Source organism: Tinamus guttatus, unplaced genomic scaffold (assembly GCF_059628265.1).
Source record: "Tinamus guttatus ecotype Peru unplaced genomic scaffold, ASM5962826v1 Tinamus_guttatus_pri_ptg000314l, whole genome shotgun sequence".
Classification (NCBI taxonomy): Eukaryota; Metazoa; Chordata; class Aves; order Tinamiformes; family Tinamidae; genus Tinamus; species Tinamus guttatus.
Genome location: NW_028288848.1, coordinates 4836632 through 4862612, shown reverse-complemented (window position 1 = coordinate 4862612; position 25981 = coordinate 4836632). Strand labels below are relative to the sequence as shown.

Here is a 25981-nt window from a genome sequence, read left to right as displayed (position 1 = left end):
TGCAAAAGACAATGAAAGAAGAAGTTCAGAGAGAAGATGAGTGCATAATGCAGTGATCTAAATTAGGCATTGATTAAAACAGAGATTAAGTTGCTCCCTTACTTAATAAAATGATTATAGAAACTCAAGAGACAAGAAAACGAATGTCTTTGAAGTGCTCATGGAAGAGTTAACACAGCTTCTCTCATGAGAAAATGTGCAAGTGACACTGCAGGTCTGTCAGCATAGCAGACACCAACAAAAGAGGAACTCCCTCCTCAGACTCCTGCCTCCTCCACCAGCCGTCTCTTAAAAATGGACTAAGGCCAAATTAGCTGCAGCATAAGTGTAAGGGCTGGGGCAGTTGTCTGGGATTAGCTTGTCTTAGAAAAGGCGTCTAGCTGCTCAAAGGAGCTCACGAGGTAGAAATGCTTCTTGGGGGAGCTTGGTATAGAGAGCTGATGGGAGAAACAGAAAACACAGGAGAAGGGGCAGGAAATAACTCTAAGAGCGTAAGAGAAGAGGTGAAATGCAGAACCACAAAAGATCAACTACTTATTTTAGAAGGGGAGTGAACTTAAATATTAGATGAAACAGGAAACAACGTTAATTCCTCTGAACAGAAGTAGAAGATGATTGGCCAGATAAATTAGTTGTGTGCAGATAAACCAAACAGTTACGCAGCTACAGGTTACAAAAGAGGAGTCTACTACCCTCGAAACTGCTGTGATCAGAGCAACTTCAAACCCTCGTACAGTCTTGATCCAAAGCCTAGAGAAATTGAGAATAGCCTTTCTGTGGGCCAAGATGCACGCTGTAGCAGTGGCCTTTGAGGACTCAGTATTATGTCAATGTGCCCTTGTTCTCCCATCTGCTTTCCTGGGAATCAAGATCACTTCAATTTGGAAACCCCTGGAGCAGGGGATTGATCAACCCTCCCTTCTCCCACACGCTTGCTCTGACCAGACAGCACATGCAGTCTCACTTCTCCATTTCCTTCTCTGGCTACAAGGCTAAATTGACAAACTGGTCCAAATAGGAGATCTCTGCCCTGATCTTCTAGTGCCTTGGGAGCAGCATGTCACTGCAGTGCAGTGCTGCTCACAAAGCACCCCAGTATCGGAAAGGCTGGATCCATGCTGTAACACCCAGAGAGTACCCCAATGGATATACAGTTTTCCACATCCGGAGAGCTGTGTCCAGCTCTGGGCTCCCTGGTACAAGAGATACATGGAGCTATTGGACCAGTCCAAGCAAGGGGGACACAAACATGGGACTGGAGCCTCTCCCCTATGAGGAAAGGCTGAGAGAGCTGGGAATCTTCAGCATGGAGAAGAAAAGACTGAGGGGGGAATCTTATCAATGTGTATAAGTATCTGAAGGGAGTGTGTAAAGAGGATAGGGACAGCCTCTTTTCAGTGGGCAAGAGGCAACCTCAACCATTCTGTGATTCTGTGTTCTTAACTTGTCAAGATAATTTTCAGATCTCAGCAGCATAGCCAGGGTCTGCCTCTATTACTATTTTGTTGCAGATGTGGAAGAGATCCTGACTGGAACAGTAGAGGACGGTTTTGGCTTGGGTCAGCCCTGTGTGACAATTTTTTGTCTATGTGAGAAACCAAAGATGTCCTTGCACCAAAGCTCAGCAGCAACTTTGTCTTCAGGAGACAGCAATAGGACCTGTTTGCCAAACCACTGGCCAGAAGAACACAGCTCCGAGGCAGGCTTGTGTTTAGCACAGCAAGGATGGCTTGGGCAACTTAGAGTTGTCTACATGTATGTGGAAACACTTGGGGCAGGGGAAACAGAGGCCAGCTGCACCCCTGGACTAGTTTTTCTTCTAATCTTGGCTCCCTTCCTATTCCCCATGCCAGGGGTGAACAGGCAGAGGGCTTTGCTTACACAGCTGAGCTGGCACCGTGCTGATGAGGTGAGCAATGCCACCCAGCACGCACGCTGGCTGCTCTCCCTGCCTCTCTCCAGCCTGAAGACCACAGCTTCCACCTCGCTGCACTACCCATTAATTAAGTGTTCTGATGGAAAGTATGCTGCCTGGCAGCAAACCCACTGCTTTCCAGTGTAAATGGATTATAATAATACTTAGGAGAGAATGCGTTGGCCCATCCAACCATCTATTTGAAAGGAGATCAGGAGGAACAACCCAGTAGACTTTCCTCAAACCCTTCTTCATTGCACCAATGCTATGGATTATAATTATAAACTCTGTGGAGTGAAGAGAACAGGAGTGTTGTTTTAGAGGGGACACAGGTGTGCCAGAAAAGAGCAGCAGAAACTATAATAAATAAACCACCCCTTTTGCTGGTGCACTCATTGCACCCAGGGAAATGATTTACATTATTGGCAAAATAATTAGTGAGCTATGACATAAACCAGTAAGTGTGTTTCCTGGTATTGCTCTAGTTGCAAAAATTTATTTATAGGCAAGCTTCAAAATGCTAAAATTATTATCAGAATGCAGAAAATTGAAAAAGCCAGCAACAGAGTTGCCCTGCTTTAATGAAAATGATAAAGTTTTTGCTTAAAAAACATTCTCATAAATTAGTTAGAGTAGCTCACTGAGCACGAGTATTACATTTCTGCAGGTCAGATTTCTTCTGTTACTCATTGCCACGTAACTAGGGTTGCAAGCACAGACATAACTCAAGAGTGTTGCAAAGGCACCCAGGAGCTCTTACTCCATGGAGAGAATCAGCTAGAATGGCACCACAACATGCAGTTTCGCTGGCCTGAATTGTCAGAGGGCCCAAAAATATCATTCAGGAAGAGCAAAATACTCTGGTCCATGACCAGGACCCCTTAGTCTGACCTGGCCAAAGCCAAGGCTGAGCTTAACACACTGCAGTGCTCCAAGCAACAAAAAGATGAAGACAGTTAGGTGGGGAGGAGCAATTGCTGGAGCTGTTAAACAGGTAGAACTTCTTCAGTGTGCACAGGTTGATTCCTCCTTGCAGATACCACTGCTTAAAACAGTCAGGTTTCGCACACCCTGTTCATGGAAAAAAATATATATATATATACATACATATATATATATATATGATCTGCTTGCTGGAAGCCAAGAATCTCTTGGGGCCAAATCCCAGGACCAGTTCCAGCTCTGCCCTTTCACAGATCAATTCAGCTCTCCACAGCGCTCTGTGGCAAACACAGTTAATACACACATTCCCAATGGGAGAATGTCTATTGAGCTAAAATGAGCTTGTTAAGAAGACTAATGCCATGTTTTTCCCTCAAGGATTGAAGATGCCTCTTTCAAGTTCGTAAGGAAGACTAGTCTTAAAAGAAAGAAGAAGGTTTTAAAAGCAGAAGTCTGAAGGTGGACAGAACAGCACCAGCCATAGGACCATGCAGCTTCATCATCCATCCAAGGAACTCACAAGGGCTGCTCTGACTGTCTCCTCACCCAAGTGCTGCCTAGCAGAGCCCTGCAAGTACTCAAGCCTGGAGAAGATGCTCTAGGCACAGTTTAGGCCTGTACACCCCTATTAAAAATGTATTATTAGTAATGCTTGTGCAGAGACAAGCCTGGGGCTGCTCATCTGACCACCTAACGGACACCAAGAGCAACAGGAAGGAACTATTTTTCTGCATGATTTCAGCATGGCAGTCCCCAAGAGAACTGCTTCAGAGGAAGATTGCTCCCTTCCCACACACACTCCAAAACAGCAACTATTTCTTTTCCTCAGCAGAGATGAGAAGAAAAGCACGAAAGTTTTGCAAGAGGTTAAACCAAAGGCAAACACACTGGTTTCTCCTCCTTGCAGTTAGTTCCTGCAGGGCTGCCAGGAAGGAAACGGCTGAGATCTCCACAGTCCACACAAACTTCAGGAGTGCAGAAACGTGCACGAGGGCACATGATGCTCGCGATGCCTCTGCACCCACCGCGTCCAGGGCCGCCGCACTCAGCGGGCGCCGCTCCCCCGCGTAAAGGGCCGCAACCTGTTGCGGAAAGTCGCGGGCAGCAGCGGCGCCCATCCCCGCGGCCTCGCTCCGCGGCGGCGCTTCCCCCCCGCCTCTCCCTGCCGGCCCCGCCACTCACCGGGGCCGCCCGCCCGCCGCTCCCGGCAGCTCCGCCGCCTCCGGTGCCGGCTCGGCGGCTCCCGGGGGCCGCGCCGCCCGCAGCGGCTCGCGCTGCTTTCGCTCACTCTCCGTCTCGTCTCCTCTCCGTCCGCGGCCGGGCAGGGCGGCGGGCCGCCCCCGCACGGCCCCGCCGCGGCCTTGCGCCTTCCCCCCGGCTCCCCCATTGGCTTCGCGGGCGCTTTTGTAACGAGGGCGGCGGGCAGGGCAGGGCAGGAAGCGCGCTCGTCGCGCCCCTCCCGGGGATCGCGGGCGGCTGTGCCGGGAGCCGGGAGAGCGCCGGGATGCGCTGGGAGAGGCGCTGAATCCTCCTCGCGGCTTTGGGAGCACAGGGGGCTCATCCCTACCCTTTACGGTTGGGGGGTATTGAGGTGCAGGATGACCGAGTAACTTGTTGAGTGGTAAAGAAAGGCCAGAGCGATGGATTGAAATAAACTGGTCACGCAAATTACCCTCATTCAATGCTAAAAATACCTCTTTTAAAGTTGCAACATGAGTGAGATGTTCTCTAGACCACTCTCAGTTCCACCAAGAAGCCTAAAGGAAACAGGTCTGAGCGACATCGTGGTGGCATCCCGCCGATCTGCGGGACCAGCACAACCCCTTGCTGCTCTCTTCCTGTTTTCGTAGCTTTGTGGCAGCTGTTGTGCACTTCGCACTGGCACATCACGCTGCACATCCTCCACTGCTGCCCTTTTGATGTTTTAAGCCCAGGTGGTGATTGTGCTGCAGAGCCAAAAGTTCAATGTTTGAGTTTTACCCAAAATCTGCGTGTTAGCTTGCCCTACAACTTTGTGATCTTGAAGAGACACCAGGCAAACGTGGTGGTGGAACTTTGCACTGAAGCCATCCAGTTTGTAAGTTTGCAAACAGGAGTGTTATTTTAGCCTATTGTCTGTTTTTTTTTAAGGGCTTATAGAATTAAGTAACAGTTTAAATGTTATTTAAAAGGTTTGTGTTCATGAATGTGTACATCTGGGTATTATTTTCTTAGCGCGCGAATGAAGATTATCCAAGTTTATTGGCAACCTGGGTGTTGTTAGTACATTCCTTTCTCCTTATACAAGAGTCATGTGCAGTGAGAGCCGTATTGGACTCCCGTCACTCGCGCACTGCAGGACGCAGCCCATTCTAGCGCATTACTTATTTCCCCCGGGAACCTCACAGCGGGAGAGAAACCAGGCTCTCCTCCAGGATCACAAAGGCTGGTAACCTGAGCAGAAGGAGAATGGCCATTAAATGTCACAGGCATAAAGCCTAACAAGGCAGTAATTCTGATTCTGACCACATATATATTCAAAATAAATATATTAAATATAAATATATTTAGCATACACAGATATGCACACATAGGATGATAAAAGTCCTTCTGGGTTACAGTGACTGTGATGCACATAACCTGTACAGTTTTGTGGGGATGCAGTTACATTAACATTACAACATGGGAAATGTCTCAACACTTTTCGAAGCAAGACTCGCATCGTGGCACATTGTGCTACCCACCAAGCACCCCGCTCGGGCTCTCCTTTGCGTGCTGCCTATCACGGCATGCAAGTAGGATGTCAATGCAATACTTGTAAATGGAAAAGTCAAACCAAGCAACATTCATTTGATTTGTATGAGCTTTTTTTTGATGCAGTTCAGTAGTTTGGAAGCGCGGGAAAAGCTGGAAACACGTATCCTGACAGCTCCAGCATCTGATTCACTGTTGGAGCACTGTGGCACTGCAGAAGGCTAAAGCTCATTATCTTACTAAGGGTAGTAATTTGCTTGATAATGAGCCAAGCTCCGCTAGCCCTGCTCTGCTGTTGAGCAAGGCCGAGTCTGAGTGCAGCAGCGCAGTTCCTGGAGCGCAGGGATGTGAGATGTCTGTGAAGCTAAAGCAGACTGCAGCAGACACCGCTCAGTGTGACCCTGCAGATCAGCACATGGCTTCACCCGCTGCCTCTTTGTGTCCACGGTCCCCACAGCGCCCCGTGGCAGCCACTTACCGGCAGCATGGGTAGCTCCCCTGCTGCAGCATCCCCTGGTAGCTTGGTTTGCTGCAGCAACCATGCCATGGGCTGCAGGGACCAACAGAGACGGGACCGGGTGACTTCTCCTCCTGTGAGTGTTTCACGGTCTCCAGCTACCTCCCATGGAAGCAAATGCACAGGGAGTCAGGGCCGCCTCCTCACAGCTTCAGGCTCCCCATATGGTGTCCTCATCTACCCCGTTACACCTGACTCTAAACATCTTAAACCTCTGTGATTTCTCTGGCGTTCCTTAGGCATTAATAGAGACAGATTTTATTTTTTTGTAGCCCCTATTTCTCAGAGGACTCGAGCAGTGAAGGATGCCAGACAGATTTTCAGCTTTAGGGAAGATTTGTTGGGAGAGATCTGCAAGGCTGGAGAATAAAGTATGAAAGAGGGAATTAGGAATCAGGGATTAGGGCAGGGATTCTGCTGCTGGAACACAGTGCCTGCTGGAAGCCCAGGTGGAAACTGTTTCTGCTAATGAGCACAGGATGACTCTAGACATTTTTAAATACACCCAAATGTTCATGATGGGGAAGAGAGCCATGGGTGGGATCTGAGGAGCAGTGAGTGGAAGTCATGCAGTCTGGAAACCTGAGCACTGTGAAGGGCCAAGTGTGTTAATGCTGCAGGTCTTCCTTCATTGCTTCTCTAGGGATTAATAATGCTAGGGCAGACGGGTGGGAGGAGGTGACTTAGCCAGACACAGCCTTCAAACACACACAGGACTTTTGTTCCCCCAATCCACCTGTGCCCCTCACCCCCAGTTCACTCTCTGAAGCTGTAGGTTGAATCGGTAGCATAAGTCATATTGGGAGCATAAATACTGATGGGGGTGAGAGCCGGTAGTGGGTAGCAGTTAGGAAGGGGATGGGCAAAGCGTTGCTTTCTTGACGGAGCCTCAGAGAAGCCCTGAGTTTGGCATGGATGAAGACGGAGAAGAAGGATTTTCTAACGCGTGTGGCAGGGCCGGCGCAATCCTAGTTGCAGAACTGTGAGAAAGACGCTAGTGAGTCAGCTGGTGTAACAGCTAGCTGGGTACAGGATCTCGAAACTGTTCTTTGGCTTCGTGCCATGCTGGGGACTGGCAAATGCAGCTTGCTTCCAAAATTATCAACTTAATCTCAAGTATATTTCATAATTGCTATCTATCACCCAGATCGCCTAGCAGCTGTAGCTTTTGTCCCCAAATTAACCAAGCTCTTCATTTAGGCATGTTTATTAATTAAAACAATTCCATGATTTAACTTTTCATGAAAATGGGATAGGGCTTGCTTGCTTGCTTCCTTCCTTACCTTTGTTCTTTCTTTTGTACTTTCTTTTGTTCTTGTGAGATCCCTGGCTCAATTCTAGTGTCTAACACAACTGACATTTGAGATCTGTTATTGGCATTTGAGATCTGTTGCCTGACCTTCATGAACAGAGTAGGAATTTAAACTGAACAAGTGCTCACATCATAGAACTACCATGTAGTCTGAAAGTGGAAGAAGGAGGGAATTTTCCAAAATCAAACAGAAAAAAATATCAGTTGGGAAATTAAGTGATCAAAGACTGCATAGCATTTCCCAGTGACTTGAAAAAAAAAGAAGTCCTTTTAGTAAGCTCTTGTTTCTTTTAATACTACAGAACCACTGTAGCTATGAGGAGAGACACTGGTTACCCATGTGTCTTTTGTACATGCCAGCATGTCAACCCTGTGACAGCATCGTTACAATCTTTGCTGTATGAAGCCATGGGATTAGGGTGGGTTCCCATATCACTGGGGAATTTGCAAGACTTGCATTAAGAGAAGTAATACTTATATATTTTACACAATATATTAATAATATTTTGTAAATATATGTAAAAGTAATATTCACATTTTAGCAATCCGGGGGCAAATCTTGTTTTCTTTAATGGTAAACTCTCACTGAATTATTTTGTGGGCTGAACAATATTGAAAACAATTTCAAGCAAATACAGGACCATCCATGATTATATATATTAATCTCATTATTGTTTCTCCACTATATTAATATTTGTAGCATGTTCCAAAAATATAAAAGGTTGTCAGGGCAGAAAAGAGCTATTGTTCAGGGGGGCAGTTTATCAAATCACTGCGGTGGTGGGGTGCCACCTAGTGCTTTTCTTTCTAAAAACATCGTGTTGTAAAAGGCAACACATTTCAACCCCCAATTCTTGGGCTTTCTGTGATTACTTCTTCTTATCATTACTTTGCAGCGTCCAAAGGGTTCCTTTACATTTTCTAGAAGACATGTTATGTCCCAGTACCTGTCCCAAATTGCTTACATTCTCCTGGGTGATGTTATGATGAGATTTTACTCTATTTATTTGTATCTCTGCAGAAGCCCATAAATTCTTACATTCAGCAAATGATGGGTTATCACTCTTATGCTGCTACAGTTTAAAACTTGCTTTACATTAACTGCCTGAGGGTTGTGACCTCAAATAAATCATCAAGCAAATATTTCTTTTCTAGTAACCCTTTCTGTACACACACACACACAATTGTGAGCATGGTCTACGCAGCCAGCGAAATAGGTGATTCTGCTGATTTGCCATAAAACACAGATCTCTCCTGAAAAAACTCAGTTATTCAGTGAAATAAATAACAGCAATCCTTTAAATGAATTAAAACTTTATGGGAAAGGCCTGTCCCTACTGCTAATGAAATTACATTTGAAAGGTGATCTTTTTCCTCTGTGGTTGAGTGAGTTTCCTATCACCGTCGGCGCAGAGTCATCACGCCTGATGAGGTCGATCCTGTCTGTGTTTCTGTCTTGCTCTCCTCACCGAGTTACACAAGTGCATCACTTACAGACATGCCTGTGACGACACTACTGCGAAACGGGCAGATTATCTCCATGTACTGATGAAAGTAAAGGACAGGGAATTTTAAAAGGCTTATCCCAGACTGCAGGATGTTCATGAAAGGTAGGAACCCAGGTATCCTCTTGAGTTTTTTTTTCCCTCAGTCATTAACCCATCAATCCTTCCTGCAGGCTCGATGTCAATGCAGAACAGATAAGCACATATTGGGGGCTCGCCCTGGATTTGTGACCCGTTTACACTTAAAACTCTGGTATGAGCTGTGGTATTTTAACTCATGGTTTATCTGGCACAGGCTTCAGCTCGAGTTACCGCAGGCTAACTCTGTCACCCATTGCGTCTGCAGGTGCAGCTACCCTATGGAGGACTAGTTGAATTTGAACGACTTCAGCCTAAATAGCACCTGATTGCTAAGCCCAGCCTACACGAGCACCGTAAGAGGGTCCCGCAGGACGAAGGTCACCATGAATTTGAAAAATATACAACCACGCGTATCCATCAATATAAGGATACCATTTTTATTTTACGTCGCGCCTGCCCCGGGGCGCGAACACGGCGCTCAGGGCTCCCGGCCCGCGCGGGCGGCAAGCGCCGCGACGCCGCGCGCCGACACCCGCCTCCCGCCCCGCCCCGCGGCCGTTGCCAGGACGCGGCGCGCGCGGCGCGGGGCGGTGGGCGCGGAGGGTGCGCGGAGGGTGCGCGTCCCGCCGGCGCCATGGCCGAGGTGAGCGGCTCCTCTCGCCCCTCCCCTCGACCCCGCCATCTTCTGCCCCCCTCGACCCCGCCATCTTCTGCCCCCCTCGACCCTCCTCAGGAGCCCCCGGCACCAACATGGCGCGGCCAGGCCCTGGGGTACCCGGCCCAAATGGTACCTCCGGGGAAGCGCGTTGGGGCGGGTCGCCTGTTTTAAAGGAGCAAAGGGAAAGAAGTGTGCCTAATAACTGTAAAATTGTGGGGTTTTAGCCTGTTACTGACAAGTGTGCAGGTGCAATTTATCCCACCTTTGGTCTCTTATTTACAAGCTCAAGTATGAAGAGACCAAAGTTAAAGATTGAGCATCACAGCAGGGAATGGAAGAAAAACAAGAGAAACAACAGCCTGTCCCCAAGCTTTCCCCTCTGCGCAGTGCGTTGCTGCACACACCAGCCCCCTTTTGAACAAGTTAAGGCTCCCCACAGACCTGTGTTCTGCAGCTGCAAGATGTGTTTTTCAGTATTCAAGCTGCTTCCACCTCTGCTGGTTTCTCCCTGAAGCACCTGCAAGGGCACAAAAACGTTGGAGCTGGAGCAGCCCGCTGAGGAGAGGCCCTGCCGGCGCCCCTCACTGCCTGCAGGCGTTCTGCACCGAGCTGTAATGGGAAATAATGGTGGAGTTGGGTGTCCAGAAACCAAGCTGGCGACCTGACCAAAAATTCCCTGTGCAATCACTTCAAAACTAGCACTTCCCGCAGAGGATGGATAGGCCATGTTGTCATTACTGGAGTTTTTGGATATGTATATATAAAAGCAGTTTGCTGACATTATACAAAGCATGATCTAATCAGAACTGGGAAGAACTGGGCCAAAAATACTGTCCTTCTTGTGTAGTTGATGTGTTATTTAAACACCATCACAAGGATAGCTTTTCTTTTTAGATCTTTCTGTAAAATAGTCATAGTGCTCAGTTACAGCAGCTCTGCCAGTTGAAGCACAAGTTATTTCAGTAAAATGAGTGGAGATCTAGTTAAAAAAAAATTGCCTGCAATGTGAGTGTCATATAACAGTGAAAATACTGCTATTATGCAAATATTTGTCGTGGTTTCTTACTAGGGAACTGTTACACACTCAATATATTACTTTTTTATATTCTGGGGTCATAAGTGAGATGTTAATTGATTATCTATCTCATTTCATTCAGGAAAAGTTTGACAAACTAGGTCTAGAAGAAAATGCGGTTGAAGCACTTGAGAAAGACTTCCAAGAAGTCATCGAACTACTTAAGGGAGATAGAACTCTGGAGAAATTCCGAATCGAATATGAGAAGCTCCACGCTGTTATGAAAAAGTCTCATGAAAATGAAAAGCGTCTCATGGAAAAATGCAGGGAGCTGAATGCTGAGCTCGTGGTGAATTCATCTAAAGTAGCTGCACTCACTAAGCTCTCTAAAGATGATCGGGCATCTATATCGTCACTTAAAAGGGTAAGGTTTTCAGCAGAATTAAATATGACCTAAATGGGTAATGGAAAAAACGGTAAGAAGAACAGCAGCTGCCAGAACACTATTGAATGTAGAGAACTAACCGTATTTAAACTTTCGTATGTAAAATATCACACCTGGATTACCTACCTAATAAGCAGATTTTGAGACAGAATTAGCTAGTGCTAGGACATGACAAATTGCTGCAATATGAGTTATAGACTAGGATTGTGTCGTCAACTCGTATAAATAAATGGCTCAGGATGTTTTTGACAAGGAATCCTATATAGCATTTCAAGATGATTTTAGTAATTTACTCTGTTATATTCTTTGATTGAACTCTGTCAAATCCCCCCAAAAAATCAAAACCTCTGCTCTCTAAAGAACGGTGAATGTTTTTAGCCTTATACAGAACTTTGACTGCCATAAATAAAGCTGCTGAATGATCAGAAAATTGTACTTTGATGAAATCGTGTATTTTTTTTTGTCTTTTGATGGTTTTTAAAGCTTAAGCTGTGGTATATAGGCAGACTTTAATTTAGTGTTTAGTTGAGAAACCCCCGTGACCTGTAGTTAAGTGTAACTTTTCTTAGGACAGGAGAGGCTACTATTACTGTTAAATGCTTCAAAAGAATGATTAGTGTCCTTTACACTATAGGCTTACTTTGTTCCATTTTAGTTTAACATAGAGAGCACTAGAGAAATGGAGAAGTTCTTTAAAATTAAGTTTCTTGTCCTTGGACTTATGAAGAAAATATACTCAGAATAAACATAACTGGAAATTCTGTCACTCTAAGTGTGCAACTTTCAAGCTTATCCTGCTACTCAAAGCAGCCTTAAGGAGGATGAAAGCTGCCTTGAAAATCTTGTTGATTTTCACTGCTGCTAATCAAAACCTGGTAGGTGGCTGTCAAAAACTGCAATATTCCTTATCATTCTCTTTGTGGTACATGGCAATGCTCTGAATGGGTGCAGTAGGAGAGACAGTCTTTGAAGGTGTCCCCAGGCTGAGGAGACATCATCTTAGCAAGGTCACAAAGCTGAGGAGTGAAAGAATGCAAAAACTAAGGGTTTCCAATCTGTGTTTGAGGCTAAGGCAAGATACGGTTTTGCAATAGCACCTACTGTTGAAGCAGCTGAGAGATTTTGTAATAAAGAAGTTCTTTGATAGTATGATCCTATTAGAAACAAAATGACCAGCATAAGACTTTTAAATTCTAGTGGTGTGCTGTGGACCAAGTCAAAAGCAGTGATTTTTTTTTCAATTTGGCTACAAAAATGAGCTTTTCTCTTAAAAGTTCATGAGTTGTTTGGATGTTGTTTATTTTGGGGTTGTGCTTGGCATAACCTTCACATTTCATATTATTCTCCTTTTCAAAGAGAAGTTTCATTACAGCTGTAGTATTTCACTTTGATTTTACTAGCACACAAAAATGTGTCTCACAGGTGCCTAAGGCAAGTACCGAGGAAGATTCAAGCACTCAGATAATAAAGATGATGATCTCCACGCTAAATTAAACCAACAATGTGTTCCAGTGTTTCATTATCTGCCAAGGATAGGAGAATTCTGGTGGGGCTGTTCCTGTAAAAATTGTCTAGTTGCTTCAAATTAAAGCCCTAAATCGTGGTGATTGATGGGTCATCAAGGTAACAGATTTATTGCTTTCCTTCTCTAGGACATAGGTTCAGATCCAAATAAAGGCTCCAGGTCTACAATCTGAGCTGCAGATGTAAAATCTTTATGCCTGTGAAGCCTTACTGCAATCAGCTGGCTTTGTTTAGGGAGGGTTTATCTATCCAAATGAATTGCTAGTACGACCCAAATCAGGAATAATCCATAGTTATTGTCTAGCACCTGTTCAGTGATTTGTTCTGGAGTTTTAATACGTTGCACCTACCAGCCTGCTGTTGACAGACGTGTCGGAGGAGCTCGGGGCGACACTGAACAGCCAGGAACTACAGCCCTCTCCTTCACTGGCAGGGATGTGTCCACAGGGTTGCAGTGGAGGAGCATTGGAGGGGTGTTACAGGAGCTCATACGCCCTCCTTGGAGTAACCAACTTTCAATTTCCAGGGCCATCAATCCAATACACTCAGTAAACATTTCATTAAGTCTCAGTCTTCGAGCAGTTAAACTGATATAAACTGTTGGGCTATTTAATGAAAGTAAAATAAAGCAGTCACACCTTATAGAGCCTGTTTCACATTTTCCAGAGTACTTCCCCCAAAATTTCTGAGTGATTCTGGCTGCAAGCATCCTGTGTGCCCCCATCTGTAATTATACACTGGGCTGCAGAGCATGTTGAGTGCCTGACCATACTCTGCAATTACCCGTGACTCCAACACGCTGCGTTCCTCCCGTCCCACCTCTCCACAGAGTAACAAGGTGATTACTTTTTTAATGAAGGCATCCTCCTCCAGTCAGAACCTTCCTTCCCTTTGCCTTTGACATGAAAGGAAGCAATCTGTTGCTCCCCTACTCAAAGGAAAAGAAACAAACAGCTAGAACAAAGCCCAGTTTTGCTGGTGCTGAAGGCTTTAGCAAATTCTTCTTGAGACTTTGCCTGCTAATAAATAACAGTAATCTGTGCCTGCTAACCCTCACTAAAAATTACTGTGACACACATCAAAAGCGGACTAGAGCTCAGAGTACATCTTGGGGTGACCTGTGTCACTGCTCATGTGAATGGCCTCGCTGACTTCGGGGAATCCCTTTTGTGAATATGCACCAGAACAAGGTACAGATACATGAGTAAGGACCTAGTGTAACCTTTGCGGAAGCCGGTAAAGAGACTTCTCAAAGGGCAGTTTGATTTTAGTCACCAATTCTATCTCCCAAACCTTCAGTCATAGCAGTTTAATTCACCAATTTCAATCAAAACGGAATCAGCCAGCAGGAAGCTGTGATTTAAGTAATCAGCTTTTATTATCTGTTTGCGTTTTCCTAGAGGAAGGTTGCTTAATCTGAGACATTTATTTACAGCTGAATTTTACGCTTTTTTTTTTTGTTAGCCAAGATGATACACTGTGTCCTTCTATCATTCTGTCTAGCATGCATTTATTTAAATTTCATACTTTAGCAGAGAATAATGATTGAAAAAATCTTATTTACAGATAGCATTTAATTATTGATGTTTGCTCATTACTGCATTTGAATGTAAATTAGAACTAAAATGTATAAAATACTTCAGAATAGATTTTAATATTTAAAAATTTAAAATATGCTTGAAACATAAAGAAGAAAGACTTTCAGATTAGATTTTGAACTAAGGAGTTTATTAAGTAATGAAACTACTGTTTGTAGACAGTGAATTTAACTGATTATAATCTTCAGGATTTCAGAACAAGTAAAGCTCACCATTTAACTCCTTATTAATAGGCTGGTAAAAGGAGAAGAACACTATAAGAACGGTACAGATCCCTGATCCTTAAACTCCAGCTGTTTTTTCAAATTTGGATATCCTCAACTAGTAAAATAAATAAAATGAAAATATAACTTTTGGCACAGAGTTCAAGAAACTGAATTGAGCTGAAATGAGCATGGAGAGTCACATACTGATGTTTGAATCTGTAAAGCAAAAAGACTGTTGTGTATTTCTTAAAAATCTAGTCAGAGAGAGAGAGTTGCAGAACAAGTTAAAAAAATAAATAAACCCTCATCCCCCATCCCTCTTTGTGGATATCAAACTCTGGGCTTGAGAGTGGCTGCTCGCCAGCCTGGCTGTCACATAATTCCATGTGCTGAAATTTGGCAGCAGAATTGTGATTTCTCTAAATATACATTTAAAATACACAAAATCCTCACAGATGACAGTGAGCAAAGAGGGAGCAAAAGCCCAGAGAAACATCTCCTTCCTTCCACTGACAGATACAGTGATTTCGATGCTCATTGTCATCATGAGATTTTTATAGACAAAAAAGAGCTATTTAAGTAGATGGTGCCTTTGTAGGCCCAGAAGGTCCAGTAATTTTTTTTTTTTTTTTAGAGGGCTTAAACAACCAAACCCTCACAGAGTGAGATTTGATGACGTTAAGGCCTCGGTGCTAGAGAAAATGTATTAGATCTTTTGTGGTGTAAATTGACATAGCTTGAATGTGCCAAGATGTTCAATATCTGCTGGTCTGAACAAAGAGATGACTGGCAGAAAGAAAAGCCATGAATCTAAGCATGAAAAGACATGAAAATCTATTTTCTTAATTAACAAGAATGCGAGGTGATTAATTTTCAATTTGTGGTTCATTCATTTTCAAACCCATTTAATTTATGTGAGCGTTTTCTGTTCCTAGGAGATTGAAAAGGCTTGGAAAATGGTGGATGCAGCCTATGAGAAAGAACAGAAAGCAAAAGAAACAATTCTTTCACTGCGAGAGGAAATTGAGCGCCTGACTAAACTAGTGGAGCAAGGATCTGAACTGTCTCTGGGTCAGGAGTACAAGTAAGTTTTTCCCAGGAAGGAGGAAAGCCTGGTCTGATTTTCTGTCACCCTGTAACTTGCTTAGCTACTTACATGCTACAAAGACATTGGAAATCACAGAGAGGGGTCTTTACTCCGCTTAACTTTTCTCATGAGCATACATTTATTGGTATGTGTGTTTATGCAATGAGCAAGCAGGGAATCAGGCTCTGAGAGAGTTCACTCAGCACTGGATTAAGCTGGGAGATCAAATAAAAATCAATATTATGCTCTTCCTCAGTGTCTGTCATATTGTTTTATCTAACTGGCAGTTCAACACGCCCTGTCTTTGAGAATAGGATCCTGTGAACATTTTTGCATGTGATGGCAGCAGGGTCAAGTAGATAAGACAAGGAAGCAGGAGACGTGACATTTCTTCCATTCGCAGATTTGTTGTAAGGCACCGTTGCTGTCTGTATTCTTCTTTGTCTTCCATGCTTGTACATTTTTAGCATATTTTATTGAATGCTTCCACAGTCATGAGCAGAAAGAGACCCTAATCTTATGTGAAGCCCCTAGTTGCTACCATTTGTAAAAATAATGATCCTGAGGACCTACAGATTTTAAATACCCCTCAAAATCAAGTGCAAACTTTAAGGCAAGATTAAGTATATTGACCCCTAAGACCCGTACGCTTTCTATTCAGCTTACCAGCACTGAGCCTACCCATTTCTGGCTTTAAACTTTCACCCAGTGTAAGGTATTTACACTGTGTGTGCAGGATCCCTGCTGGTGCAGGGGCTCTGCTCTTCTCCCCACGCACTGTGTAACCTGGCTGCAAAAACGAGATGTGTTTGCAATTTTGGCCTTTGGTGCATTCAGACTTTTCCCCTCCATGACCCGAGGCTGCAGATAAACCATCTAGATGGCAGAGAAACCCACTACTCTGCCTTTTGGCCCTGAGCTCTTGTGGTTCTTTGTAACAGGTTTCCCCAGACCTACAGGCTTGGATGACCAGCCTGCTGCTAGTACAACTCTCCCAGAGACAGCTCTCCCTGGCTGACTTTGGCATTCCCCTGCAGTAGCCAGGGCCGTGACTTTGCCAAGGCCTCACTCCTGGCACTTGCCACCTGCCTGTCAGGCTGCAGAGACCTGACTGCTCAGGATTTATTTCGTGAGTTCCTTCTGTGTTGCTCTCCAGTTCCATGTTCAAATACTTTGCTGAGTGATGAGGCCGTGGGACTGGCACTTCCTTTGTAGGCTTTAGGTCCCATATGGCATTTCCAAGTCATTCAGAATAATAACCTTGGCTTTTAATGTGGAACTTGTCCCCACATTGTGCTGCTCAGACTTTCTGTCAGAGAGTAAATGTGTCTCTATCAGGGTTCTGTTTTATTCTAACATTAGGTGATTCAATACATTATCCAGTTAGATGCTCAGATAGGTAGGTTGCATGGAGGCTGTTTGCAATAATGTAACGAGCTTTTGGTTGCTGAGTAATTTTGCAGCGGTCCAGGAGTTTTGTTCCCTGGTACCATTTTGGGAAAGTAAAAGTTTCTTCATACCCAGGAGGATGGCATATAACAAGAAATTTATTTGTTAGTTATTGGACTTGGTTAGGTTTTAAAAGTGTTTTAATGGTGGCTCTGATGGTTACAGTAGATAGAGTGTATAATTTGGTTGACCAGTGGAAGCCTAATCGAGGAGGAGTTTAAAATGAAACAAAAGACTTTTTAAGCTCTTGTTTACCACAGAAGATCTTTATACTGGTGGAAGAACAGAAAGTGCCTGTGACACTGCTTAACTCTTATTTCCATTTTTTTTTCAGTGTTCGGGATTTGCTAAAATTTAAAGAAGACATAACAAAGGAGCGAGACCAGCTCTTGTCAGAGGTTGTGAAGTTACGTGAAAGTCTAACTGAAGCCACAGAGCAGCAACAGGACATAGAGAGAGCAAAAGCTGAGGCAGATCAATCCATATTGGAGGTCAGTGCAGGTCATATAATCATTTTTAGGAAGATATCAAATTCTGACTTAAAACTAACTAAGCTGGGAGACTTTTCCAGAACCTCACTTTCCTGATGGTTGGAGACCTCCTGCTTTCTTTGTCACACTAGTTTAAACCTACTGTTCTTTACCTCGAGTAGTTTTTATTTTTCCCAGTGTTGCTAGAGAGCAGTTGTATACCATCTCAGCCTTGTTTGTTTTGTTTCCTCTTTAAGTTTGTTTCTCTGTTTTTCTGACCATCTGAATAGAAGGGTGATATGTACATGTGCTTGCTAAATGGCGAGAAAGCGCAAAAAGATGGAAAATTGATACATTGAAGTATACATTGAAGTATAAAAATTTGATAATGAAGAAGAAATGAATATAGAACAGAATGTAGCCAGGAGCTGAAGCAAGACAGCAGGAGAAAAAGAAAATGTGAAAAAGACTGCTGAAAAAAAAGTAACAGCAGGAAAAGAGAAATGGAGACAACATTTGGCTTATGTTTTTTTATTAATCACAAATAAGAAAATAATGATCATCACAGGTTCCCTGTGCAGTACTAATTCCTGTTTCTGAAGCAGATACTTGGGAATGTGCTACAAGAGGATGTAAATCTTTGGTGTTCTGACAGCGTTGTGAGGCATTGCAGAAAAGAGGGCAGGGTGCAACTCCCATCAAAACTTACTGAATCTTGCAAACTTAAATCTTCTGACATATAATTCATCAGCCATTCAACATATAGGATTGTTGCAACATGTAGAACAACCTCTCCTTCTCCCTTTTTGAAATTATTTTCCTTTTAGAATAATTTACTTAAGAATGCTTATTTCTATTTGAAGACCTTACTGAAGACCCTGTCAGTTCTAGCAACTTTTCATTTGTGGGAAAGAGGGAGGGAAAGGAAATTTTAGTTCAGGCTTAACATAGCAAGTTGCATCTTTCAGTTGCTTGTCCGTGGATGAACTCAACATTTCCATGCGGATCAGCCCTCCTGTGGCTCTTCTCTGCTGATTCTACTCCACCACATTTCTGGGGAGGGAGAGAACTGAAGACTGTTCTTTTCTTCCAGAGTTTCTGCAGAGGAGCTTTGAGAGCAGAAAGATTGAGATCTGTTGTGAAAATGAACATTACTCATTTACCTTTGCAATCAGTGTGATAAGTGTTTCTACTGGTGAGATAGAAAAATCAAAATAGAAATACTTGAAATACAACCCAAAACCCAAGTTAGTTTTAACTCTATATTCAGAAAATACAACTATAAAGGTAGCTAAAAACAGAAAATCCATTTGTGCCACTCTGTCTCCAGAGGAATGCTTTTACATCTGAACTCTATCAGACCCTTCTGCTTGGATGGACTGACTAGTGCTTAAAAAATTCTTATAATCAATAAACAGAATCCCTCAGGTAGGTTTTTTAGTTCAGCCACTGGAAAACTTTATTCTGAGAAGATGCTACATATTCCATCTAGTAATGGATGCACTAACATATAAACTATTGTTTTGAAAGTTAAGCATGAGGTCAGAGGTCTTGTTTTCCTGAATAAAAAGCAGCAGAACTTTAACTTTTGTCCTGTCTGTTATTACAGCTCCAGCAGGAAATCCAGCTACGTCAGAATGAGGCAACTCGAGAGGCTCGAAAGAAGGAAAAAATGGAGAAGGAACTAAAGAATCTTCTAGCTGAAATGGATAGCAAGCAAGCTGAGATTAAAACTTTACAGCAACATATGCAGAAAAACAAAGAGGAACAGCTAAAAGTAGAACAGCATCTAAAAGAGCAGAAGGTAGGTTATGTGGCACACTGTATTCATCAGATCAAAGATTAGGATCAAATTTCAAAATAAAAAGAAAAATGACTTTCTCTTGAGGGAGAGCGAGCAAGATTATTTTAAAGCCAATACATTTTAATAAATCATTCATTTTAATATACATATTATTTTATTAATAATTATCTAAAGTTTGAGGTCAGACTTCAGATAGAATTCTTCATAGGAATCAGTAGTGTTCTGCTTGGATCATGATGACATTGTTAGAGATATTGAAAAGACCAAAACTAATAGTATGAAATCCATGAAGAGCATGGATGATCTAACGATCCAGCAGCAGGAAATTGCTTGCTTTTGTTTCTAGCATGTATTCCCAATTTTGTCACTGACTGACTGTAGTACCTCTGGTAAAGTCATTTTACCTCTGACTCCTTTCTTCTCTGTCACAGTAACTTTTATCTACCTCTTGGGCTTGTGCAATAGTTTCTGTCAAGGGGCAAGGAATTGTCTCAGCACACCGTTTTGATTGATTTCCCTCCTTCTGTTTCCAAACGCTTTACTAGGAATGTCCTAACACAGTGTTCTGCAAGTGTTTAAATTTTCAGGTTTTCACTCTATTTCCCCTGACTCTGAGCAACTCTCTGAGAAGCAATTTCAGTAAATGGCAGAAGAGATCTCATCACTGTAAAACAATCCTACCTCAAGGGAAACTTCCTTGGGAGCTGTGTACGTCTTGTAAATTTATGACTGTTTCTTCCCTTCAGATCCCTGAATTGGGGTGGGGAGAGACCTGTGACAATTATTTATTTATGTCAGCATGAAGTCTTAATAAAATACTTCACATACAGAGATAAAGAAAAAATTGATTATTTTTCTGAATATGACTGAATTCGATGCAGCTTTTGTGGACAAAGCTCCATGATCTGCTGACATAATCATGTTGTTTTTAAATAGAATATTTACAATTTCTGGTTCCATTCCATTCTTCCTCCTTTCTGTAGTTTCATTTAAGCTTTCTATATGCAGATTTTGGGAATATTCAATTTATCCTGGATACTGCTAGTTCATATAAAGTGCAATGCCTGGGCTAATTGGCCAGGTGATTGTAGTATCTTGGATGCTGCTGGCTCATGAGGTGTCTGTGGATACACTGCACTGTGCACTGTGCACTGCAGAAAGGGTCTCCAAAACAGAGGCAAGTCTCATGTTATAGATGTACAAGCAAAGGTGATTGAGCTATTGTTTAGGAACTGAGTGTGCCTGACTCTGAACTCGAGCCCTTGTTCGGCTCATTTACAATAAAGTATCTTTGCTTGTACCATTGTGAAGGTGGTTTGATACAGCGACTATATAGTCATCCTACCCATGCCCAAGTATCAAAAAAGAAACCCCTGAAACACAGTGTGGTCTTGGCATTTGTAATACAAGAAACAGTATTGTCACTTTTTACATTGTCTTTGCTCTCTTCATGCATTTAGAAGAGGGTAATCCACTTCCTTTAATTTTTTTTTTCTTTTTTATGAGTGTAGTACATATTGACTTTATCAGTCTGTCACACACGGATGCTTAAACTCAAAAATATGATGATCATTCTTTCCTCACTTATGGTGTAATGTCTGTTAGGGGAAGTCCCATCAAGCAGAAGAAAAGACTGGCAGTTCCAAAATTGAAATATATGTTCTCCACGTAAAATGTGAAACTGCTGTTCCAGGCTTTTGACTGAAGACAAATTAGAGAGGAAAATGGTTGTATCCTGGTCTCAGCAAACCGGGTGCTCAGAGAAATATTATAGGCCTGTTAATGTAGGATTTGCTTGCTCAGATAAAGAGCTCCCCTGCCCTCTGCTGACTGAAGTCATTTGAATCTCATATTCATTTGTAGTGATTAGATACAGCAAGTTGTTGTGTTACGTGATGCCTGCCAAATGCCAAACAGGAATTATAATATTTAGCTACCACCTGTGAGGGAGACACACAAAGCTCCCAGAAAGAAATGACACCGACTGTGTTATTCATTAGAAATCATCATTTTCCCTAGATAATATGAGCATTTATCATATTTCACATTAGTAATTTCATCAGCAATAATGAGTGGTTTATAGCCAGACAACAATCTGCAGCAGCTTTTATCTCCTGGGGAGACAGAAGGTTCTGTCTTCATGTATATGTAGGTGTTGTAATCAGATTAGAAAGAATTAATAGGATTGTTCTTTAATCTAACAGATCTTGAATGAAAGAGCTGGCAAGGAACTTGAGCAATTTCAGATTAGAAATAATAAGCTCATGCAAGAGAGTGAGCAGCACAATATGATGTTTGAAGAGGTGATGCAGGATGTCCAGCAGAAGACAGCAGAACTGAAAGTAAGTACCAGAAGGTGTTTGTATCTCACCAGCCACATCGTGGAGCGCAGTCATGCCCCTTGGGACAGTGATGGTCTCAGTTCTTGTGCTGATAGCACAAGAGGTAAGTACCAATGGAAGATTATAGCAATAGATCTGGCCCTCATTTGGTGTCATTGTGTATGTGTACCGTGGTGTAGACTCCAACCATGTCACCTGCAAGCAGCTCACTCATGCTGCTGGAGTTGTTTCATAGAACACATCAGCCAAGATGCTCAATAGGTTGTGGTCATAGAAGACCCATGGTGCTTTAGAGAAGCACAAAGTTTTTTTTTTTTTTTTTTTTTTTTTTATTTCATGATCTTCAGATGAGAACAATGACTTTCTTATGATGATTATCAAGACCTAAATGTTGTTACCTAAATGTTGTGTACTATTAATAAATAGTAATATATTATAAGAACAGTATTCTGGATATCTTACAGAGAAGGAAGCTTCCAATGTTGCTATTTTCTCTCCTCACCAGGATCAGATAGAGAAATTAAACATACATACATACATAGCTGTTTACATTCTGATCTAAATTGTTTTCTTATTTTCTTTCAGTCAAAATCTTAACTGACTTTACATTGTTAAGAGCTGTTTTGTACTACTCCAGAGTTAGTTGAATTTCAGCTGGGGGAGATGTAAACAATTCCTGCATATGATTTCTGGGGTAGTCTGAGAGCATTTGTGAATAAAGGGTAATGTATAAATGTTAGTTGTTATTACTTTATGGCTACCATATCTTGCATTTTGCAGTTCAAACACTAAATGTGTTAAAAATATGGTAGAAAGCCATTATCTTATCAAGCTTTAGTGAAGCATACCATAAACTTAAATAGAAAGGTTGTTTGCCAACAGAAAGCTTTTTTTGAGTAGGCACTCACTTAGTCAGAATGATAAAAACATACTACTGACAGATTAAAAGCTCTATTCAGAACTAATGTGACATAGAAGATCCTCATTTGGATCCTAAATGGGTTGTGTGGCAGGAGTTTGTTTTATGTTGTATTTTGTTGGACAGATTGCAGGACAGTTTTATTACCTATTTAAGAAACTAATTACATGTTCTTTAGGTCATTTGCCTTTATCTTTCTAACAATATCATCGTTGTTTAAAACTTTACAAAGTGTCCAATTGATCTTTAAGTATGGGACTCTAGTGTTTTAAAATGAAGATTTCAGTTCTATAATTAATCCCAACTTCAAGAAAAGTTGATGGCATTTATAGGGTTGTGCCATGAGGAAAAAATGAGAGGAAGCTGCACTGGTTTTATTTATGCCAATTGCTAAAGGTTCTAGGAACACTAGTCATGAGAGGCCCTTTACTTGCAGTTTAATCCTGCTGTCTGCTGAGCACCTCTAGTACAGTGCTGGATAATAAAAAAACTATCAAAAGTATTCATAAATCTCTTGAAGATTTTTGTAGGCAGTACAAGTTGTGGGGATTCATATCCTCTCAAGAGAGGCTCACATGGGAGGTTTCTCCATCTCTCATAGTGTCAGAGACTGTACATGGTGTGTAGATGGTAGTCTGTGATGGCTGTAAAACCTAACAGTGGCACTGAAATCATATGAGGATTTTAGGTTTACTGCTTGAAAAGCACAGGATGTATTTTTGTTATGATAATTGGTTGTAGTTCCTGGTAACCAACTCCTGCATTTTCATGCAGCATTTTGATTGATTATTTCTCCTCTGATTGTGTAGTAAATGAGAAAAATGCTACACTGAGCTCCTGCTTTAAAGCCATGTGTTATGACACAGATGGGGATGATAGCTACTGCTGTTAGGGACATGGGAATTACGATATCTCTTCATACTGCAGATACCTTTCTCACCGCAGTGACTGTCACTTATTAGGAAAGCAAAGCTGACTGTATGTCATCTACAGGACTAATTTTGCAGTACTGCATTTGCAGCTGAGGATTCTTTATTGATCGTTGTAAGCCCTGAGGCTTGAGATTTGATTATCATTTTCCTTGCCCTAGCTGGCTTCGTTTAAATTATTTTTAATAGGGTTCAGTTACCTAATCATATTCTCTTGCGCCACCCATAGCATTTATGCTTTTTCTTCCCGGGGCACTGAATTGCACAGATTAACTATATATAACTATATATAACTATGTATTAACTAGTTATAACCACAGAGAGACATTACCTTTTTGTAGAATCCTTTTTGCTGTTCTATAGGTCAGAGATGATGAAGTGTCTCAGATGCGCCATGAAATTTCAAAGCTCAACAAAGTAAGAGACGTTCTCCAGAGTAAGCTGCGTGTTGTAGAGGAACAGAAAGTTGATGCGGAATATGAGAGAGACACCCTAAAAAACCAAGTGTCTGGGCTAGAGCGAGGTAGGTGTCTAAGTGATGAATGGTTCTATCTTCCAACCTTAATTTATTCTTTCAAGGTACGTCTTCCTCTTAAGATCACTCCCCTGTAGTGCCTAATATGAGACTATACTAATGACAGTTGGCGTGTAGAGCAGCCTAATGCAAACCTTTTAAGGTTATAGGTTTATAACCTTATAGGTTATAAGGTTTTTACAATGCAGTATGCATGGGGTGAAAATACAATAGACGTAACTGACTGTTATGGTGTGCCAGTTTGTGCCATGTCACACAGAGTGGCCCTCGACCTGCCTTCATTTATTAACGTTCTAGTGCATTGCCTTTCAGGAGCTGCACTGCCAGTGTAGCAGGTTTTAATTTTTTTGACAATGTAATGAAACCATATTTCTCTTCAGTTTGTAATAACACTTTAATAGTATATATACAGTGTTCATCACGACCTGTGTTAAGTAGTTTTAACTCCGCTGAACCCAGTAGAATCATGTTGTTTCACGGGAGAAATGGATTTGGCAGAGACAGATTAGAATAACTGAAAATCTGTTTTTAAAAGTGCTTCAACTTTTGGAAGCTTATTTTGAAGTTTCTTGAAGGGTTCTGGTTTTCCGTGTGCTCCATGATTTCTAAAAATCTAACTTCCTTTTGCTACCTTTCTTTGAACAAACAAGTATTAATCATTATTGTGTATTTATCATATATCATAATATATGATATGGTATATATTACGTATCAAAACGTATCAAGTATATTATCTATGTATATTATGCATATATAATATGTTGCATATTATGTTTATGTATGTAATGTGTATAATATCTGTCATATTAATCATATTATTAATCACTGTACCTGAGTTCTTCTAAGTACCTAAATAAGGGTTAACATCATTAGCTGATGAGTCTGGAAAACCTTATCAGAGCTAATTGAACTGGTCGTGCATCTTTTTAAAAGGCTTTTTAAAAAGTCTACTAGGTGTTTCTGTTTTCACCAGCGTACAGTTTGAACCCAGGATTTACACTGTTTCCTCCTGTCTCTAGAATTGGAGTCTGCTAAAAAGCAGGCAGAGTTTGACAAGAAAGCTATAGATGAGCTTGTGAGGGAAAAGGACCTAATAAACAAGGTGAGCTTGCTTTGGTAATAGTAGTACACAGATCTCTTGCCTTAAAAATGAAGTATCTGTTGTTTAAGCCCTCACAAAGAAACACATGTGTGGTAGTATAAGTAACATTTTGTGTCAGACGTGGATTTCCTTAACTGGATGTTTTTACTGCTTCTTTTCTATGCACTGATGTAGTATTAATACTCATAAACACAACAGAGATTTCTAAGTTTTAGCACACAAGCTAGCAGGGAGTTCAAAAGTGATACATGTGTTCACCTTTATTGTGAACCTGTTATTTGATAGCCTGAGTTGATTACTTCTCTGCTTTTATTCTCTGTAACATGTGAACTTTAGTATTAACCTAGGCAACTTGAGACTGCACTAGTAAAAGGCCAAAATGTTGGTACATCAGGTATCTGCTCATCAGGCTGTTTAATTTCAAATCGTCCTTTTAAATCTTTTTCTCACACTGATCCCTTTCTGTTAGTCCAAGCTTCTTGTACTACATGATAACGTTCATGTTTTTGGCCATTCCTAAAGTGGAATCTAGTAAATTTAATACTAAAAGATGATTTCCGAGTTGTGTCACTTAGTACACATTCGTTGTCCTGTACCTTAACTCTAGCAGGGACTCAAATTTTGAAGAGAGAAAACAATTGTTCTGTAGAGTGGAAAGAAATTTTAAAGAAGGAACAGAAGATTGACTTTGTAAAGATGTTATCTTAGTGTTCTATGTCTAGTTCCTATGCACAATTTGTAATGAAAGTGTGCCTAATGTACAGTCTAATCCCCTGTTTAGGAAATGAGAAGGAATAGTGCTGAATTTTTCTGGCTATTGGCTTGCTTTACTGTCTAAATGGTTGAGGCTGATCAGGTTTGTCCAATTCTTTGTTAAATCCCCTTGTTAACAA

At 42.0% G+C, this 25981-nt stretch overlaps 1 protein-coding gene across 1 annotated transcript in view; it reads left to right on the top strand.

Annotated features, from left to right (window-relative positions):
* The first annotated feature begins 9639 nt into the window (after positions 1-9639).
* The window catches only part of CFAP58 (cilia and flagella associated protein 58), a 56706-nt gene continuing 40364 nt past the window's right edge, over positions 9640-25981 (top strand). The window contains exons 1-8 of the mRNA XM_088528847.1: positions 9640-9792; positions 10821-11102; positions 15387-15535; positions 17322-17478; positions 19067-19261; positions 21466-21603; positions 23815-23974; positions 25006-25088. Of these exons, the coding sequence (XP_088384973.1) occupies positions 9640-9792; positions 10821-11102; positions 15387-15535; positions 17322-17478; positions 19067-19261; positions 21466-21603; positions 23815-23974; positions 25006-25088 (1317 nt within the window). The remainder of the gene's footprint in view (positions 9793-10820; positions 11103-15386; positions 15536-17321; positions 17479-19066; positions 19262-21465; positions 21604-23814; positions 23975-25005; positions 25089-25981) is intronic.